The sequence below is a fragment of the Ctenopharyngodon idella genome, chromosome 23 (assembly GCF_019924925.1).
Source record: "Ctenopharyngodon idella isolate HZGC_01 chromosome 23, HZGC01, whole genome shotgun sequence".
Lineage (NCBI taxonomy): Eukaryota > Metazoa > Chordata > Actinopteri > Cypriniformes > Xenocyprididae > Ctenopharyngodon > Ctenopharyngodon idella.
The window spans coordinates 10,510,787-10,533,194 of record NC_067242.1 but is presented as its reverse complement, the minus strand read 5'-3'; the positions used below and the strand labels follow the sequence as shown (position 1 = coordinate 10,533,194).

Genomic DNA, 22,408 nt, shown 5'->3' with positions numbered 1-22,408 from the left:
TGAATCAGAAACCAGTGCAATCATTGTAGTTTGATTCACATATGAACAAACAAATGACTCAAAATGATTCTTATGAGCCAGTTCTTTTTCAGTGAATCAAAACAAACAAATACCCTATAAACGAAACTGTGTTCCACAGAAGAGACAAAGTCCTACGGGTTTTTAATGACACGAGGGTGAGTAAATAATAATAGAATGTAATTTTTGTGTGAACTGTCACTTTAAGGCAGGGATCTATCCATCCATCCAGCAACCACATAGCAAGGCTCTGTCCCAAATTGAGCCCTAAGCCCTCACGGTCTTCCTCAGAGTCCACACATATCGGCCACAAAGGGGGTGCTTGCGAGCACCCTTCGGAAATGTAAAATAACAAATGGGACACCCTTCGGACTTGTAAACTTAAAGGACAACAAGCATATGGCGGCCATTGTAAGTCCACAAGACTGCAAGTGCACAAGAAGTGTGCCATTTGGGACAAGGCCCAACAACCACTTAGAACATCACAGCAACTGCTCAAGCAAAAATCAGCAAAACACCATGCATTTAGGCCTACATTTTTTCATAAAATGTAAAAATACATTTTAATTTTTGCTCCCTCCACAGGAGAGGAGGATAAAACCAGTGTGGGAAAGATCTGGTGATGTGTGAAGTAAAGTGTGCGTGTCATACAGTATCAGCTGACTCAGTTCTCCCAAGATGCTCCTGCTGAACTTCAATCAGGAACAGCTGTGTTTGAACCATCACATCTCTTATGTAAGACCCGAGACCCTGATTAATTAGCAGGCAGCTGAAAGGCAAGTTCACACATCAAAAAGAGGAGAAGAAAAGCAAAGTGATGGGAAACAAAAACGGGAAACGGGCATGAAAAGACTGTTCAATTTGTCAAGACCACTGACATCAATCTGGGAATTACCTTATCTTCACTCATGCTTAACATGTAGGTGTCCAAATGCCCAATAAAGCATGTTCATACCACAGTACTTTGATATATATGATGGCACTGAATGATTATTCATTTACCATGGTATTTACATGGTACTCCATGGTAAATGTCCAAAACAACAACAACAACATACTGAAGGATTAAATTCGTATGTTCCATGGTATTTAATTTACTTAAAAGAGCAGAATGTGATTGCCATGGTAAAATGTCCAAAATGCATGGTAATACCATGGTGCATTGATATATACAGTACCATGTTACTGAATAACTGCCATATTTGTATATTATGGTATTTACAAGGTACTCAAAAGTTCTTCAAAGAATAATATGGTTTTACCATTGTAAATGTCCAAATTAGCATGATGATACCATGGTACCTTGATACACATACAGTATACCATACTACTGAATGATTACCATTAATATTTAAGTATTTATATGGTACCCTAAGTTACTTAAAAGAAGGCTATGGTATCACCAATGTCCAATAAAACATGGCAATGTTATGGTTCATTGATATATACCATAGTACTGAATGATTTCCATATTATTATACCATGCTTCTCTAAGGTACTGCAAAAGCACTTAAAATAATACTATGATTTTACCACAATAAACGCTTCAAAGGTACTACCATATTTTAGGGGCATTTACCATAGTAGTACCATGGACCTTATAAGTACTTTGTCACAGAAATTCATGTACCATGGTATGTTTCAAAGTACCATAGTATTGCCATCTTTGTACTGCCATAGTACATTTTTCTAAGGGAATGAACAAAAAAACATGGCATTATAATAGTATGAGGTCCATGGTAATACCATGGTACACATCTGTGTGGAACAAAAACACAACAATTGGTTTCTGTAGCTACATGTATTCCATCATGAAGGCGGGAATTAGTAAAATGTTCCCATAGTCTTTTCTCTTTGTATCTCACCTTCTTTCTAATGTCAGTTTCGCTCGTTGCGAAATGAGCGATGCCTTTTTAAGCCGCATGATGAACTTCCTACTCACACGGCCCGACACACACACAACACTAGGCTCCAGAGACCTGGGCTCTGATTACAGATGATGGATCCATCCGCTTAATTCCAAACACGAGATGGGAAATGTCAAAGTGGATCATCCCACACCACTGAATGATTGACAAGCCTTTCTGCCACGTGCACTGCCAGGAAATTATTTTAATAACAGCGAACAGCTTGATGAACTTTCAAGGATTCATTAGCCTTCAAAGGATGTGACATCACTCAGCGTTTCTCAGGGGAACGGAGAGCAATTCAGTAAGGCAAGATCCGTGTGAATGTGTGGATGTTTGTGACATTGAGGCACTGGGCGTCTTTTAAATGAAAATCTAAACGTGCACACAAAGACATCAGTCAGGATACCCTTGGGGCACGTAACACCCTTTTTATATCCCATACGGATTTCCTCTCTGCTGGGGGACAAACGTCCTGTTCAACTAAAGACGGAAAGCACAGGTATTAGAGGGCAAGAACTCTATTTCATTAATTTACCAATTGCTATACTGACTTCCTCTTTATAATCTGTCTAGAAGAATGTTAAATCTGTTTCTGCTACACTGGCCCACACTTACAGCATTGTCAACAGGATTTCAGAGAAAACAGTAAATGCCCAAGGTCTAACTGGTTTCTTTGAGAGAAATGCCTTTCCCCTCTTTTAAAGTGAACCATGTTTGATTTTCCCCTACGATTTCTTTCTTCAGAGTGCGCAAAGAGCTTCTGGGTAGTATCTACTATAACATCACGGTCACATGGAGATCATGAACAAAACTGTGTGAAACAGCACTACAATGTTCCACAGAGGATGTTAGAATGTCATTTAGATGTACAACAGTCTGGTTCTGGAAGTAAAAATAGCATTAATTCTCTATATAGGAGACTTATAAACCTTTAAAGTCAGTCCTACTGTGATCTACAAGGTTGTCAATTGATGGCATATGCTTTTGTTGAAGCCATTGATCTGCACTATTTCCACTTATTTTTCTATCCCAAGATGGCAATGAAGAACATAGTTTTTGAAACTTCTAAAATCACAGATTCATGGTAAATTCATTATAATTTTAAAATTTAGCTTTGCAGGTGCAATTTGGAAACCAAATGAAATATGCAATGCTAGCATTTGTTTTGCAGGTGTACAGTTATCAACAAAGTGGACACTCACCGTGTTTCCTCTGAAATTGTTTGCTAATTAAGTTTTATCAGCATATAAAGTAGAAAATTTTACTTTGATTTGTGGATTGTATTGTTTGTGTACATCTCACTAGGTTCGGAGCGTGTATCAAACTGCCAAAGTCACGTGGTTTCAGTAAATGAGGCTTCGTTATGTCATAAGTGTTTCAAAATTTCAATGGTTCACCGCTGGGGGGCATGACTTTGATATACGCTCTGAACCACTGATTCGAAACAAAAGATTCATAAAGCTACGAAGCTTCATGAAGCAGTGTTTTGAAATCACTAGATATTGTTGAATAAAGTCATTATTTTGTTTTTTTGGCCCACAAAACGTATTCTCGTCGCTTCATAACATTAAGGTTGAACCACTGTAGTCACATGAACTGTTTTAAATATGTCTTTTGTAGCTTTCTGGGCATCTGAAAGTGTTAGTTATCTTGCTGGCAATGGAGGCCTCACTGAGCCATCGGATTTTATCAAAAATATCTTAATTTGTGTTCTGAAGATGAACGAAGGTCTTACAGGTGTGGAACGACATGAGGGTGAGTAATTAATGACGGAATTTTCATTTTTGGATGAAGTAACCCTTTAAGCTGGTCCTTAGTTGGTCCATGAGCTGGTTTAAGCTGGTCCTAAGCAACTAGCTCCAGCTCTGGACCAGCTTAAACCACCTCATGACCAACTAAAGACCAACATAAACCAGCTCAAACCAGCTGCCATGCTTCAAAACATACCTAACCAGCATATGCTAGTTTTGTCACCAGAGTTGTCCTCAGAAACTGTTTCATGCTAATCACCGCTCTGTTGCTTTATTTCTGTGCTTTATACCCTGCTAACACAAGTCATTACACCCTGCTAGCAAACCCTACAAATACACCAGCCTAATGATCTTCTCTGCTAACCCAATCCATTACAGTTTGCTAGCTTAACATTGCTAACGCAGCCCACAAACAGACCCTTGCTGATTCGTACTCAGTAAACAGACATAGCTAAGAACACACAGTGGAAAAAATCATTAGCGGTTAGCATCAACACAGCTCATAAAGCACGCACAGTTGAACTGCAATTCAGAGGAATCCCTCCTGAAATGCAAATTATGGATGAGAAACATTATTAGTCTTCATTTCAACATGAGTGGTGATTAAAAACATGGGATAGTTGAGAACAAGAGGGCTTTTGTTAGCCCTTCGAAAAAGCCATCGCTGAGTAATTGGATCAGGAATGGAGAAAGAGGGAGAACGCTGAGAACTCAGATTCCTGGCGTTCTTCTGTTAGCCGTGTCTGATTCCAGGAGAGATCAGGTTCAGGTTCATTCTTGGGTGTGAAGAAATGAGCCGGTGCCCATGAACAGATGAAGCATTGTGGAGAGAACAGCTGCTCGGCCATCTCTCTCTCTTTTCTCTTCATCTGTCCAAAACCCCCTCTCTTCCTCTTGTTCAGCTCTCACGTCTAGACTAGACTTACGGCCTTTACTTTGGCTCTACCGCTGCTTTTCCTGTTTCAAATTCAGATCTTCATCTTTACTAATATATGCTGACCTTGAACACAAACCATCTCAAAAACGCAGTACTGTTAATGTTAAAGAGAATCCACATTTATGAGCTCAATTTTACACTAAATTCACTATAAAACTGCTTTATAAGAAGGAAGACAGTATCTAAGGCAGTATTTAAAGACTTCTTTGACTTTAGTAAGCTAACAATCATGAGTAAAAAACAGGCTGGTACCTAATCCAGAGGAAGTGGCTTTGAGACAGACACTCACAGCAGTGAGGAGAGATTAAGAACAGTATTTAAACACACGTCAAGTTATCCAAGCCTTACTCACAATGCTGTGTGAGGCAAATTTTGAATGGGAAGAGAGGGACAAAGTGAGAGAGAGAGAGAGGCAGGCTGTGCCGGCGGAAGGTGCTGCTGCTACCCACATGGAATGCTAATGCTCCAGTCGGTGGGTGAGAGCCTATTTTGAGAGCAGGCCTGGTGTGTAGCAGCATGAGTCGCTCTCCTTACATATACAGGATATGGATCACATACAGTACAACGCAGTTACCGCAGGACATTCAAATCACATATTGGTTATTCATAAATGCTAATTCTGCCATATTACATTAAGTGTGTACTGTGTGTTCAGTCTCTTTAGCTGCAGTTTATGGCTTTTTGAGTATGCATTGACATCTCAGACTGGTCACATGACAGATGCTGTATTTATAATGTCGGAAATTCCATAGTTACGAGGTTCCAAGTGGTAAAAAAAAAAAAAAACATGTTTTTGTTGAACTATGAAAGTCCCGACTTCTCTGTCATGTTTCTGTCGTTTTAATTATAGTCAATATTGCTTATTTTTTTAACATTTTTAGAAGTAAATTCATGTAGTGATTAAGATTTTATGTCACTGAGAACAAAGCCGCACATGCATCTGTTTTGCCGTTGTAAGTTGCCATAGAAATGAGTCTGAGGACGCGTACATCTCAGAGTCTCAGAGTTGTCATCTCATAATTACAGTAATTCTGACACAACGTGAATGCAGCAATGATTTCAACAAGACAACATAAAACCGCATTTGCATTTAACTTCTATAATGTGTTGAATCTATCAGGTTTCGATTGGATTGTGAATCTTCTGCAATGATTTGCTTATTTTATTATTGACTGCCAACATTGTGTTGATTATGTATATATGTTTATCATATGTTTATTTGGTTTATAAAAAAAAAAATAGGAAAAAATCTAAGAAAATAGAAAAATATAATATACATTATTGAAAAGTTTGTCGTTGGTAAGATTTTTAAAAATGTTTTTAAGCTCTTATGCTCACCAAGGCTGCATTTATTTGATGAAAAATACAGTAATATTGTGAAATATTATTACAATGTAAAATTGTTTTCTATTTTAATATATTTTAAAATAATAATTTATTTCTGTGATGCAAAGCTGAATTTTCAGCATCATTACTCCAGTCTTCAGTGTCACATGATCCTTCAGCAATCATTCTAAAATGCTGATCAAATGAAACATTTATTATTATTAATGTTGAATCAATCAATCAATCTATCAATCTATCTATCTATCTATCTATCTATCTATCTATTTGTCTCTCTGTCTGAATATATATGGGTTTTCTTACTCCACTGACTGGTCGATTTTCAAAATATATAACTTTGAAACATCTGTAATCAATATTCTCTTCCTCTATGTTGATAGCCAGCTGACCCATGTGGACATGCAGTATAAAAGTTAATCTTCCTCTGTGGATTTATAGTATCATCCACACTTATCTCTAGTTATTCTCTTCCAACAGAGCTTGTTCTTTGCAGAGCTTTTCAGATGTTCAGTTCCTCCGTACTCTTCCTTCAACATCCACTACAATTCCTGCCTGCTCTTGTGGACGGCCCAACACGTGCGACTAAATGTGTTCATCAGAAATGTAGGTGAAATTCTTGAATTATTTAAGCATGTCTCTTGATTCACGAAACATTCAGGGCATTCCTCACTCTCGATTGTTTTTCCAACACAGCAGACCCCGTCTCAGCCTGATTTGGGTGAGGGAGAGAAAATATCACTCTGGAATTTTAATTTCCTGCATGAATGCAGCCACATGAATGTTCCATATTTTCCACTGTAGCCGATGTTATCGCATGAACTTTAAAGTGCGGGAAACTTTAGAATCCGTCGGAATCCTTGTTCGGCTGTGTGTACCCCTCCCCGGGGACATTTTGGTGAAAAACAAAACATTTGCTGCTTATCTTTTCAAAAATATAATGGTGCCTGTATGAGAGCTGGAAATATTACAGGTTTTCTTGTTACATACAGGTTCTTGTTTGCCGAAGGCTGATTTGAATTGGATGTTAGATATAAAACTACCGGTTCAGTCTGTAAAAATACGGCACAATGTATTGTGTTAATATGAAGGAATTTTCTGTATTGATTTTTAACAGGTATTTTACCCCATTTTGAATTATGCACTTCAATGTGTTGTGTTTTAGGGTTGATTTTTACAAAAAAAAAATTCTTACAGTGTAGATTTTGTGTAGTGCTGTCGAACGATTAATCGCAATTAATCGCATCCAAAATAAAAGTTTGTGTTTACATAATGAACGTGTGTACTGTGTATTTTTATAAATACACACACATAAATGTATATATTTAACAAAAATATATTTATAAATAAAATATTTACATTTATATACAATATAAATTATATATAAATATTTTTTTTTACATGTAAATATTTCTGAAATATATGTGTGTGTATTTATATATACATAATAAATATACACAGTATACACAAATATATTATGTAAACAAATTTTTTTATTTTGGATGCAATTAATTGTTTTACAGCCCTACAATTAACATGTTATGGTATGATATTAATAAACAAATTTTAAATACATTTTAATGAAATTATTTTTAACACATTTACAGAATTTGAGTTGGTAATTCTAAAGTCAGAAGTGATGAAAAATCATAATTCTTGTCAAAAGTGCTATACAAAAAAAATCAGGTTTATACATCTAAAATTAACAGTGGGTAGAAAAGAAACAATATATACTGTCAATTTAATACAGCAAATATTCTCCATTAAATATTTGAATAATTTGCTTTTTAATTTAACATTTATTTAATTTAGGAAACAATAAGTCTTTGTAATGCTACACTTAACATTTTACTTATATTAAATTAATATTAGAAAACGAAATATTTATTTGTACTAACAGTGTAAAAGTATATGCTTTTATATTTCAAGAAGGGGATCCCTTTATTATATCATAACCCCATCATTATATTTGAGTGTCCTTGGCATTAAAAAATTTGAAAACCACTGTGCTCGAGTTTCAAATATAAGCAATAATAATAGTGACACTTGACTTTGAATGTTTGTAACTACTCTGAATGGTTATCAATGGAGAAAGATGCTTTTTTACCGCATACTGTAGCATCTAGCACAGGCTAATGGGACCATGCTAGCCAGTCAAAACTTGGCATGCTAATTTGAACCTCCAACCTTTTGGTTACCACCCCAGATCTTCAACCACTGCACCCCAACGCCCATAGCAGAAGGATAGAAGCTACACAGCTTCATCTACTCACAGTTTTGGTGCTAAACTGTAGCTGCAGTTGTACAAGTAAACAAATGGTTTTATTGCTCTATTCTGTGTATTTCACCTTTATCGTCACAGACAATCTCTCTTTCTCTCAGCCTAGAATGAGACCAGGAGATTGTTCCTGCTGTGAGGTCTAACTGCACTCCTTCAAACACACACACAGTTCTACAGCCCAGCCGTAATGTTCCTTGTGTCTGCTTCTGAAACCATGCAGAGCGATAAAATTGAAAGAGAAGGTAAGAATTTGAAAATAGCGACCGCGCAAGGGAGAAAATTGCATTTTTCTGTGTAGTTTGTCCCCCTAACCCAGACTAAACATCTTGTGAGATGTGTCCCCCTTATTATACTCCCAGAATCTTTCTGCTTTACACACAGTCTGACCTACTTACAGCTGAACTCTCTGACAAGACAGTGAGACGGTGGAGGTAGAGGATGTCCACAACCAGAGAGTGGAAGTGTCAGCCCACGTGAGGAAGGATACGGTGGCCTCAGAGAGCTGTAATCCCTCACTGCACGTCAACAAAACAAACACAACTGCGCCCAGCAACAAGCCGCCACCTCCCCGGCAACAGGCAGGGGATTGATTTGACAGAGGCGCAGAAGTGTTGTCTCCTGTTGACCACGTGCTTTGTGGGTGTTTGTGAGTGTATGCAAGTAGGCCTATTATAAAGATAGATGGCAGAAATGGCAACAATTTGAAATGTGGTGAATGAGAGAGAGATACCTAAAGGCTACCTATAATAGCAGGATGACAAGTGTAGAAAATATAGAAAATAGAGAGAGAGAGAGAGCTGGGAATGAGTGCAGGGGAAATGGAGGATGAGAGGGCTGTTAGATTTGAAGGAGAGGATATTGAAGTATGGAGGCTTGTTTCTGCCTCAGGATAAAGAAATAATAATAAAATTGTGACTTTATATGTCGTAATTGCCTGTATTTCTCGTAATTGTGACTTTATATCTCACAAATGATATTGTGCTCTGTCTTCCGGTTTGTATTTCCACAGCATGAAGATCTTCTGCACGTTTTAAAATCTTCCCAGTCTACTGACATTTGTTATGACATCTGCTTCAATGTTACAGTGTGACTTTATATCTCACAATATGACTTTTAATCTGATGAGGAAATGGATTTCATATTGACGTGATAAGGGAGGTTAGTAGCAGGTTGCTGTGTGTGTTTATATATATATATATATATATATATATATGTACAGGGCTTGACATTAACACCCACCAACCTGTCAAATGCATGTGGATTTCAGCAGTGGCATGTGTAACGCAGTCACTCCTACTTTGGTGGGGTGAATTTTATACATTTTTCAATTGTAGTCTTTTAAAAAGGCATCTGTACGGTGGCCCTGTAGTGCACAACACAACGAAATTAAAAAAGCAAACATAAGTTCACAGCACAACAGAATAAAGTCACAACACAACAGAAACAAGCCACAACACAACGAAATCAAGTCTCAACACAATGAAATAAAGCCACAGCACAACAAAATCGAGCCACAACACAACAGAAATGCTCCCGACCACTAGGGGGCTCTCAGAGCTCGGTAAAGTTAGTTTTCCTTGCCAATGTTCTATAGAGTCGGCAGTGATATCAATACCACGATTAGTTTCAACAGTATGTAACCACTGTATATCGACATGAAATATTAATTCAAAATCAACTACATGCTCAATAGCTTCATATTTATACCTGTGAATGATTTGACGCGCTACCACGGCGCATGATGAAGGGATCGTCTGCCAATTCCACCAAGTGGTTAAAATGTATAATTTATGAATTAACATTTCATGTCGATATACAATGTTTACATACTTAAAACTAATCATGGTATTGATATCTTTGTAAGACTGTCGACTTTATAGAACAGTGCCAAGGAAAACTAACTTTACTGAGCTCTGAGAGCCCCCTAGTGGTCTGGAGCATTTCCGATGTGTTGTGGCTCGATTTCGTTGGGTTGTGGCTTGATTTCGTTGTGTTGTGGCTTTATTTCGTTGTATTGTGAACTTATGTTTGCTTTTTTAATTTTGTTGTGTTGTGCACTACTGGGCCACCGTACCTCTGAAATAATAAACTAAGGGCAATAGTTTTGCCAAAAATATAGATTTTTCAATAAATATTTATACTGAAATATCTGAAACGCTTCCAATACTCATTTTCCGCAGAACAGACACATGATACCAGCTGCACTTTCTCTCTCGCTCATCTCTCCGACAGCAAGTTGACACACAAACCCGCCTCCCCTCACTCACTAGTTTCATTTGCTCCTGATGAATATTGTTGGTGTTAGAGGGCTTGAATTTTGGCGTCATATTGCGCATAATTTTACTCATTCCCACAGATTTTGTACTCACACCCAAAGTGTGCACATATACAGCCGCCTTTCAGTACTAAATTGAGTTCTTTTTTGCTGCTCATTGCGCTTAAACAGTCAAATACACACAAAATAATGTAAAAATGGCGAGTATTTTTGAATGAACTTAAACAGTTGAGAAAGAAAACGAATGTGCAACAAAATAATGGATCCGTGTGTCAGGTCTTAAAGTGACAGCAGCCTAATGTACCTGCTGCCAAATTATGAGATACTATTAAAAATATCTATTTTTTTTTTTCCCCCCATGGTATCAATGTCAAAATTGTGGCCAGTGAAAATGCTGAGTTGCTAGTAACTTTGAAAAACCACTAGTTAAAGTTAATGTCATTGTCAAGCCCTGTATATCAGCAGCTGTGACTAGTTTGGGTCCAAATGCTTGCTAAGACTTTGGAATTATGTGAAACAAGTTTGGGTCTGTGTTCTTAGTTAGTAAGGGTTCAGAACTGGTCATGAGCATGTTGTGTAGTTACCATTGTTATACTGTGAAGTCCCTGAAGTGTAGCATTGGGTTGCAAGCCAAGTTTATCATTGTTTTGTGGCATTGGTATATAAAAAAGAACCTTTTCTGGTTGAAAAGTTGATGTGTAATATTGCAGTGTAACACATCTGAGGTAATGGATGTACTTGTAGAGTGATTGACAGCACTCTGGCTCTGCTCCCACATTGTGTGTTCTGCACAAATTATATTTTCTGATGCAGAACACTTGATGTCAGAAACTGCACTGCCATGTCTGCATAGTTAAGCGACTGCATAGTTAATGTTCTTTTTTTTCTGTGAAGTCACAGTTTGCAGTTTTGAGGGTTCATTTACATTTGGGCTCATTAGATTTTTGCCCCCAAAATTTTCAGATGAATAGAAGAAATAGTTACTATCCCACACAACAATTAACACCATCAACCCACACAAATGTTTGGACTGAACTGAGTCGCTTACTTTGGGCTTTTTGGTTTGCTTGTTTGTTTGTTTGCTTATTTTTTCTAGAGCAATCTGGCAACACTTGTCAGAGACAATCTGGTCTTGCAATGACAGACTTTGGCTTAGCATCCGATCTACACTGCAGTTTGGTCTGGTCAAGAAATGCCCACTTAGACAGGAAGAGACCATTGACCAGTATGTACACAGTTTGTTTTAGATTTTACGAGCTGTTTAGGGGTGGGTAAATCTGAAATCAATGAAACAACAATACTGTAATAGACCAGTGTGGAAAAACTCAAATTATGATGCAGCAGAAAAATAGCAGAATTTTTATCCAGAAGTAATAAGTACTGATTATTTCACAGACAGAAAACAAAGCAGAATGTAATGTTCTGCTGTTGAAAATCTGGTTTACTTGATACCAACTTTCAGATCTAACTGATTATATAAACTTTAGCAAATCTACCAATTTGTTGTTCTCAAAAAGCTCTCAAAATATTAGTTGCTTTTCATTTTAAAGGAATGTGACCAAAATACATATATCGTAAGATTTTCTAGAGCAGTCCAGAAAAGCAGGGGCAAGACAACACAGTTATTTGCTCTAAGAGAACTGGGATTTATTCTCCAATAAAGCTGGGTTTATACACAGCCAATATAAACAGGTTTACATACCGTCATGGTTAGGGTTCCCTAGTGTCCAGGGCTCATCCGAATCAAAGTGTGTATCTCCTCCAATCCCTGGACCAGGAAAGTAGGCATGTGCAAGGAAACCCCCTTCTCCATCAAAGGGGGAGCTGTCGCCATGGAAACCTGAGGCGAAAATGATAGTAATATCCACATCTTTCTTGTTGCGCTCCAGGTCACTATAGGGCACTGCCTCGAAACGCAGCGGCGTGACGTTCTGCCACACGTCGAACGCCCGGCGAATGGCGTTGTGGGTCTCCTCCGCTCCCACCTTAGGCGTGACGTTTTTTATGCTGGAAAGAGTAGATGACAACAATCAGAAAGTGTAAATTTTACATGCAGTGATCAAATAAACAACTCTGTGTTGCACATAAATATGAGGCATACAGGAAAACAGGATTTATTTTCTTACTGAGGATAATCAACTGCTCAATGCACTAGAGAAGCCGCCTGATGTGGGCAATTTTCAAACCTCATTTTTTTTTATAGATGTGTACAAACACATTTTGAATTTGTTTTTAAGCAGACTGACAAAACCAATTTTTCTTTCGCCTCTGGTTCATTTGGAGTGAATTTGTAGTAGAATTTGTGCTGCCGTAGGGCTCTTAGGGAACTACTTCTAATGTAGTGATTTGAAGTTGGTGTTAGTGTTGAAGAAACAACTCTGTACCATATTAACCAGGCTACAAGCTACTCATAGTTTAAAGTAGTTAGTTCACTACAAGCTATAGCTACAATGAAACTACTCAAAGGGGCAAAATCTTTTGAAATATACAAGTATTTGCGGAGACTCAAATCAGTGAATAATTTCTTTTTTAAACGATTTACATGAACCTTCCAAACAGACCGGTTCACGGAAATTAATCAGATTCTCTAACACTTAATATGCATTAAAAAAAAAAATAAAAAATTAAATTAGAAATGTCTTGGCAACTAACTGAAATATAATAATTTTGAGTTCTGAAAATAAAGCTAAATAGAAATATTAAAAAAGTAATAAAAATGACAAAGTCACATAACATGATATTTATTTTACCAGGGGAATCCCGCCAACAACCCAGAACGCGATTTTTACCGGGGGACCCCCCTGAAACGCGATTGGGCTAGTTTTGGGCTAGTTTTGAGTAGCAATTGGGCGGGTTTTGTTGTGAAAACCTGGCAACCTTGCATATGATAGAGAGAGGTTTTTTTTTTTTTTTTTTTTACACGAGAGCGCATTTTATTGTCACACAGACACACACACTAAAAAGCCAAGCTACACTATTATGAAACTACCAAGCTACTGTCATGGCACTAAAAAATAAACTTTGCTCAGCATTGTTTTTCCGTCTGGCTGGCTGTCGGTTGGAAAAACATCGACATAACACACTCGTGGGCATCAATCACTTCACTGAATACTTGCCGGTTAATAAATAAATAATTATTACCTTACGATCCATCTGTTTTCAAATCCACATCATTTGAATATTACAACATCGATGTCGGACAAAAAGTAACGTGCACAATGTAGCCTATTTACGATAAGCAAAGGTCCAGTGAGTACACGCATTTCCTGGAAAATTCACACAACCAGATGTTTTGACTACATCGCTTTCAAGAACGGAGAAAATGGCGGCCTAAGAGGCTTCTTCATGCTGTCTGTCAGACGATAACATACGTAGGCTAATCTACATAACACACACAAGTATAAATTTGTTCTATACTCGCTGAAATTGAATCGGAATGATCAAGGAAATTAGTGAAATACTTAACACTGCATGCTAAAAAGAATAAACGCCAATCCAGTTGAACATGTGCATACATTTTTTACGCACTATTCCAATTCTGACGATCCTGATTTGAATACTTTCAATAATTCTACTCTTCACTGATCTTTTTTCATAATTTTGGCAACAGATGAACTATTAAATGAGTGATCTTGAGATGAGTCCCTGTAGTCGTCCAATTTGACTCTCATATAGCCTAAACTTGACGGGTGATTTTTATAAAATGTAGTTTATTCACTATCAGTTGTTTAATTAAGGCAATTATCAAAGTTTGACAAAACTTTGTTTAATTGTCCAATAAAAGATGATATATTTTTACATAATTTGTTACATTTAATTACCCCTTAGCAGATTTTGACTCTTATGATATTGGGTACTTTGTGCAAGTATCTGTGTATTAGCCAAAACTCTCAATCAACTCAGTAGCAGCTGTTTTCTCAAATGTGCTGAGGAATTTAAACTGTATTAAAGCTGTGCCTCTTAAAATATTTACAAGACATAATATCTCAGGGAAACCTAAGCTCTCTATCTCTATTTCTCTCTCATTCCCTCCAGGTGGTGCAGGATGGGGTTTGGATATCATCCTCATACAGTTGTTCTGTCTGCGAGTGCAAACTATTAGATCAACATCTGGCTTCCACTGTTCATGTATTTTTCTTTCTCAGCTGTACTTCCCAGAAATCATAATCCTGTCTTTGAACTTCATGACCCTTCAGATAGTTTTTTTCCTCTCCAGGCTTAGATTTTCAGCTGCCATGAAGACTGCTTATTAGCTGTACAGAGTGTGAGGTGTCTTACAAAACTTCCAGCGGTGCTTCTCATCTGCTACATACAGAATTGATTCAGTAGATGTTAAAGAATCACTGAGTAAAGGAGCATAAATTTGCATCAAGTCTGGATGCCAAAAAGCACTTGGTTGATGAACAGAGCCAGTGGAAATCGTTTCCACAATCTAACCGCGTAGATATATAACGACAGGTAGGGGTTAAGTGTATGTCAGAAGGGTACAATGCTTATAATTCATATATCACCTCTTTTGGGGTTTGAACCTGTAACTGTCTGGCTATTGGCCCAGCACTTTAACCACTAGACTACACCACCACCACCACTAGAAGGAAGTCTTTCCACTAGGAAAATCGAACAGCAGGGATATTGTCCATTATACAACACAGGGTTGTGTGCCTTTCAGAATTAAATTGAGAATATAGAAGTTTGAAAGCCTTGTTTGAAAGTTTTGAAAATGTAATATATATATATATATATATGATTAAATGTACACATTTAAAAGGTTGGTTGATTATGATTTCACTTTTTTAACTTTAGTTAGTGTGTAATGTTGCTGTTTGAGCATAAACAACATCTGCAAAGTTCAATGCAAAGGGAGATATTTTCTTTTACAGAAATCGCTTTTTAAGGACTACAACAAATGGCTGGTAGGGACTACAACGAGCTTCTTCCCCGGGTTAGAGACATCACTAACCCTAAAATTTACATAAACCCCGCCCCCGGGAACACGCAACAAAGGGGGTGAGGCCATGTTGGGCTGCTTTAGAGAAGAGGAAGAGTTGTCGTAGTAGAGTGTTGTTGCCATGCCGTCATTTTACGTCGGACTGCTTCACAAACAAGGGTCAATTCAATGCTGGATTTGCACAAAAGATTAATATGACGGCACATGCTAGTCGATGAGTTGAATCAACTCCACAGCAACTACGTAAATTTATCCACTAACCATTCAGAAGTGTCCAGTTGCATTTCTGAAAGTTGTAACTTCTTCCTGAGTCTCTCCATCAGTGTCCGACTCTAGTTTGAACAATGTAAGGCTGAACACCGTTACTGACAATCCTCATTTTGGCTGCGTGAGATTCTCCAGCTTTGTTATTGTTGAGGAACCGAAGCATGAGCGGTTAAAGCTCCGCCCTTTTCTGGAAAGCGGACCGGGAGCATCAGCTCATTTGCATTTAAAGGGACACACACACAACTCTGGCCTGATTTACTTCCACTGAAAAAATTAATTCATATAATATGTTAAATAAAATATTTTAAAAATCTAGTCATATTTTTAAAAAGATGCTGACTTGGTACATGTTCAATGAAAGTGTATTACTGTAACTATTAAAAAAAAAAAACTATTTTCTGTGATAATCAACATTATGCCACAAACACTGTCCACAGAGCTTGTACTGAATCCTAAATATCCTAAAGTTTTTATCTGGTGTAGAAAATGTTCTACCCAGCCCAGGCGAGCTTTTTCCAAATCAAAAGGCAACAACAGTGTTCATTACACATGCTGTTACTATAAAAATTGTGGTATTATACCATCTAAACCCATGTAAACACAAGGCCTCACACGAAAGAGTCCCCTGGACACTGAATACACAACACTGCGCTTTGTTCTTCCAAGTCTTTTGCTGGCGATACTGAAACCATGTCAGTTACGTGAATGACTGTGTGTGTCAGTGGTTATGAGAACACAGACTGCATTGAGACCAACTCAATTAGCCCAGACTAACACACACACACAGTGATGCTATTTGTGCTTGTTATAGTATGAGAGGATGAGGAGAGGGGTATGTGTGTGTGTGTGTGTGTGTGTGTGTGTGTGTGTGTGTGTGTGTGTGTGTGTGTGTGTGTGCTCACATGGTATGATCCAGGGTTGGGGGAAGGTGAAGGGTGGTACAGTCTGGATCAAGACAGAGAGCAGGGAGTGCTGAAGGGAACATCTGCCTACCCATCTGGTCAGCATGGCTACACACACACACACACACACACACACACATACACACACACCTCCTGCTCTAAACTCCTGCCTAAAGCCACCAAGCTGCATTCCATTACATAATCATAATCTCTCTCTGTCTTTCTGTCTCTCTCTTTCTTTCTCAGTAGACCATATTGTTTGATTCACATCATATCAAAGTATGCTGGTACACTGGTATGGTCTTTTGTAATTTTATCATGTCCATCAGTTTGCAAAAATGCTCTTACATTAACACGCTTACAGTCAAAACGGTCGGGAGAGTTTAAAAGCAGAAATGTGAGGCTTTTTTTTGTTGTTTTTTGTTAAAGCACTTACATGAATTATTCAGTAAGAATGTTTGTTATTTGAGCTGTTATTTTCAGGTGGGACTACTTTTTTTAAACTTCTAGTTATGTTATAGCAGTATTGGGCTGCTTTTCGGGCACTTTTTCTTTCGCGACCGTTACACAAACCCCTCCACACAATGCTCAGGCAGATTATTTTGAGGCAAATGTAATGTAGTTATATTTGAATATAGGTCATACAAACAGAAGCTGTGGGATTATCAAAGAAATCTTGCATTTAGAATAGAGAGCATCATGTTAGCATACTACATCTCACAACTACTGTATACTGTACAAATCACAATGTTGTTGATGTCATACAAGAATAAATCAAATTGTAACAATGTAGGTAAAAAAAAAAAAAAATGCAGTATGTGATTCTGATTATTCCTGTGATGCAAAACTGAATTTTCAGCATCATTATTCCAGTCTTCAGTGTCACATGATCCTTCAGAAATCATACTAATATGCTGATTTGATGCTCAAGAAACAATTCTGCTTATCATCAAATTTGAAAAGAGTGCTGCTTAATATATTTTTTGAAAACTGTGATACATTTTTTTAAAGGACTCTTAAATAGATAAGTAGAAAGTTAAAAAGAACAGACCTCAGTCACGAGCACCGCAAACAAACAGCAGCCACATTTTACAGTCGAATCAAAACAACGAGCTTATGCTGCGTTCACACCATAACTACTGTAATTGACCCTTCGCCAGGAGTTTGATTGACAGGCGATCTAACCAATCATAACGCCAAATCCGCCATTTTGTCCGACAAAGCAGTCAGGAGTTAGAAGATTATCCTCGGTGGACTTTCTTTCTCATGTTCATTCATGTTTATTTGATGATATAAATTAAGTAGTAGGAAGAGATAATCGGTTCATGAGCCGCTTGAGCTGAGGCGCTGCAGAAATCTGTCACGACACATTAAAGAGCCACAAAACGGTTTTTATTGTTCGAATTTCTTAAAAAATTACACAATTTGAAAGCTGGGACTTTGTTTAATATCATAAGTAACCTGCTCTGTCTTGTCTGTCGACGTGTTGTCAGTATCCTCTTTGCTCCGCAATGTATTTTACACTGCGTGTGGCGTGACAGCGCCATGGCTTGTCGGACAAAGCAACAGTAACTAAGGAGGGCGGGTCTTTGCGAAAGGTCAATTAAGAGATGAAAACCCGTGACGTTCTAACCAGAGCTGTTCACGTCCTCAGATTTAGAATTATGCGTTTCCATGTCAACAGTATCAACACTGAAATGAATCTGCAGCAGTCCGTTACAAGCTCTCTAAGTTGTTTATGTTCATTATTATTGTAATGTTATGTGCTTTGAGACATGAGGTAACGTCGTCTTGCTTTGGCAAGAGCAGCTGTGTGTGTGTGCGTTCATGTGTTTTGGAGGAGGTGTGGCTTTGGACGGCGAATTGCAGGGAGGGTGGGATCTCATGCTTTCGATGCTAGCAGGCTAACATTAGAATTTCCTAGATCTTCTACTGCACCTTTCATTTTAAATAGGAATATCTTACTGACCTCAAACTTTTAAATAGTATGGTAGTGTATATAGTCTTTAAATAATTTGGATAATAACTTGGTTTGAATAATTTAGTGAAACTTGATCCTTTGCAGTCATTCCAATAAAGGTTTGTAAACACAGAGGGAGTGAGGCCAGCTGGGAGAGGGGAAGAGATGAGAAGTTTGGACAGAGTGATTTAGGGAGTGAAGGGAGTTTGGCAGGCGGACAGTGAGGTGAGGGAGAAGAATCTGACAGCATAATTATCGCAGCACTGCTGCTGGAATGGCAAAAATCATTTTCTTAATCAGTATTAGTGTCGTTTTCCAGTAAACATATTTAAACATCCTTAAACAAGACGCATTTATACTTGAGAAGCAAAATTACATAAAATATTAAGACGTGTTTTCAGAGAAATGTGTTTTTCTTACCCCAATGGCAAATAGTTTTTTTCTTGATTTAAACATAACCCTTACTAAATTTTGTTAGATTTATGCTTAAAAGAGAAGTGAGGAAAATACACTTTCTCTGAAATCAAGTCTTAGTATCTTATGCAATTTTGCTTCTGATGTAAATTCATCTTGTTTTAAAGATGTTTACTGGAAAACGAGACAAAAAGATTTTTTTGCTGAAACAATAACTGCATTTCATATCACACACATACACACAAAGAAGTGCTTTTGTACCTCACCTGTATGTAATATGTTTATGTTGCCATTTCTGGCCTGTGAGGGCGTAACGTCTTTTTCGGACGGTAAATTTCGAGGCACCACCGAACTGGTCTGGCACCCCACACCGTGGCTTCTTCATCCAGCTGAGAGAGAGAAAGAAGTAGATTCATTAATATTGCATTGCTCCACACTCATGACATTCAGCCTGTCTGGGCCTCTACATGACACTAAAATGTTCCTTGATGAATTAGCATTCCGAAATAACACCTTGAAATTTAAAGTTTATATACGTCATATCAACCTATGCTTGTGGTATAGTTAACTTACTTTGTATCTTTGCATTTAGTAGTAGTAAAACCACCATGTTTTTTAAATATCCAGTTCATTCCAATATCTAGAGAAGCCAAATATCTAATGCTTTCCACTACCACTAATATATTCCATGATACTGTAAATCAGATCACTCTTATTCTGATCTGATCTTGCTAAGACCAACTTCAATAGAGGTCACAGAAAGAGAGAGAAACAGACAAGTTTTGAATGTATAAAAACAAATCACAAGAGAAGAATCAGCCTCACCTTATGGTGATATCACTATGCCGAAGCAAAAAGGAAACAAAAAGAGTACATAAGAGTTATGAAATCACCGTGATCCTAGCGGCCAGATGTTACAAATCAGTCTTTCCCAACATTTTTAGTCATATGTATCCCCTCAACCTTATCACAAAGGCTCAAGTACCTTTTAATAACACTAAACTAGAAAAATGTCTTCTACACCTGGTTGGAAATCACTGCTGTACATCATATTCAGAGATACAGATCTATATATTTTATATTATCAGTACATTTATCATGTTGTGTTTTAGAGCGGTTTGTGAAGCCTTTTCTGAAATGAAATCAGGTATTTCCCCATCCCTTTACCCTACTGAAATGATCAAAATAGGCCAGCATAAATTTTCAAGTTGGTCCAGACTGGTTTACACTGATCTAGCTGGTGGTACAGCATATTCAAATCTACATTTATGCATTTGGCAGATGTTTTTAACCCAGAGAGACTTTGCATTCATTGTATTAGACCTTGATATTGCTATAGCTAAGACACATCATGATGGGGAACCAAACTGGCATCCATCTTTATTGGTCTTTTCAACAGGGTCAATCACCTCAAAGGGATAAATAGTTCACCAAAAAAGAAAATTATCCCATGATTTACTCACCCTCAAGCCATCCTAGTTCCAGTGGAAGAGTGAACTCGAGACCCGACGCATGATGTACTGACAAACGCGGAAGCGCAGAGGATAGAGCAAAACAAAACTATGGTCACGAATTAGAAGTCTAAAATGAGTATTTTTAAAGAGAAATGTCGGAGGATTTCGATATAAGAAAAGAAGAGCTTGAGTTTGTTGCCCAGCCCTATTTGTTTGACCGGTGAGAGGTGTCTACTCTCACCTAAACTTATATTACTCCTACATCCTACGTCACACGTCGGGTCAGAAGTCACTCTTCCGCCGGAACTCGACTTGCATACGGCCGTTGCCGAAAGCCAGTTATTATAGTTTTAAATATGGATATTTTTCTTACAAAATCCCATTGCTTTGCTTCAGAAAGCCTTTATTAACCCGTATGGAGCCGTATGGAGCCGTATGGATTACTTTTATGATGGAAAGATGCACTTTTTTGGGCTTCAAAATCTCACCCCCCATTCACTACCATCATGGAAGAGCCAGGATATTTTTTAATGTAACTCCAATTGTGTCCGTCTGAAAGAAGATAGTCATATACACCTAGGATGGGTTGAGGGTGAGTAAATCATGGGATCATTTTCATTTTTGGGTGAACTATCCCTTTAAGGACACTTATGGTAATTTGTTGTGCATGTAAACACAGTCAGCAATGTTAAAGAGTCTCTGAGAAGAACAACACCATCTTAAACTTCTGACCCAGAATCAGTCAATATGGGAGCTAGTGAGAGTGTAAAAGCTACTCACTCTATGGTGTTCTTATCCAGTTCACTGGTGACATTAAGGCCGTAAAGACGCTGCATGGCAGCGATAGCAGACTGCATGGTCTGTTCTGACCGCAGGACGGACATTCTGGGGTCTGTGGGAGGGAGGTAGCCATACCTCTGCAGCCAAGCCTTAAAAAAGAGAGAGACTTTTGTTTAATCATTTCACATTACTTCAATAAAGATTTCATAGCAAAATTCCATAATCAACCAATCAGAATTGCATATAATAAGAATGTTTAATAAGAAAGACTATATTTATTTGTACGCAACTAAACTGAAAACACATTGGCAATGTAAACAATTGGCTAATATAATATAATTATATAATTGAATATAATTATTATTTTTTCTTAGGATAGCTAAAATAACTCATTCTGACAGCTGTTTGTGAATGCATATGAAAGGAAGAGAAAAACAACTAATATACCCAGTTAAAATTCTATGCATAATCCAGAATTATATTATCTTAGCATAGCTGAGCTAACTCATACTGACAGAGTTTTCTGTAGAAACATGGCCGCTGCTACCGTTACTGCCATTAGCAGATTAAAAAGAACGTTGAGTTTGTTTTTGAAGTGGTTTTCTCATTAATGCCGGAGAGAAGCAGTAGGAAGTGCTTACACGGATCCTCTGCTGACCCATCTGCTGCCTTCAGCCAACAGCCAAATGCATCACAACTCTACAACACTCATCATGACACTGTGAGTATGTGTGTGCGTGTGTGTGCGTGTGGTCCTGGTAAACCCTACATTGTGGGGACCAAATGTCAGTAATACAAGTCATTTTTGACCTTGTGGGGACATTTTTCTGGTCCCCATGAGGCTTATAAATCACACTAAATTATATTTTTTGAAAATGTAAAAATGCAGAAAGATTTCTGTGAGGGTTGTGTTTAGGGGTAGGGTTAGGGGATAGACAGTTTGTACAGTATAAAAATCATTAAGTCTATGGAAAGTCCCCATAAAACATGGAAAACCAACATGTGTGTGTGTGGGAATCATCACCCAGTTCTGCTCAGATATCTCCTCTAGATATAAGAACAGCCCTGTCCTAATGTGCCCTTCACTAAAGTCACTTTGGCTGTGTTAAAGAGAAGTCCACTATATAAACACACATATGCACAAAAGAGAGGTTAATTACTACTGTACAT

At 37.8% G+C, this 22,408-nt stretch overlaps 1 protein-coding gene across 3 annotated transcripts in view; it reads right to left on the bottom strand.

Annotated features, from left to right (window-relative positions):
- Positions 1-22,408, bottom strand: part of LOC127506131 (matrix metalloproteinase-16-like) — a 67,515-nt gene that overhangs the window by 26,116 nt on the left and 18,991 nt on the right. Inside the window, exons 2-5 of one of the 3 annotated variants that reach the window (XM_051882270.1) lie at positions 21,239-21,387; positions 19,830-19,844; positions 19,271-19,393; positions 12,216-12,520 (exon numbers count right to left, since the gene is read on the bottom strand). In XM_051882270.1, the coding sequence (XP_051738230.1) occupies positions 12,216-12,520; positions 19,271-19,393; positions 19,830-19,844; positions 21,239-21,387 (592 nt within the window). Of the gene's footprint in view, positions 1-12,215; positions 12,521-16,630; positions 19,023-19,270; positions 19,394-19,829; positions 19,845-21,238; positions 21,388-22,408 lie in introns of those variants that run through there. The other 2 variants (XM_051882271.1, XM_051882272.1) reach the window with 2 other exon arrangements.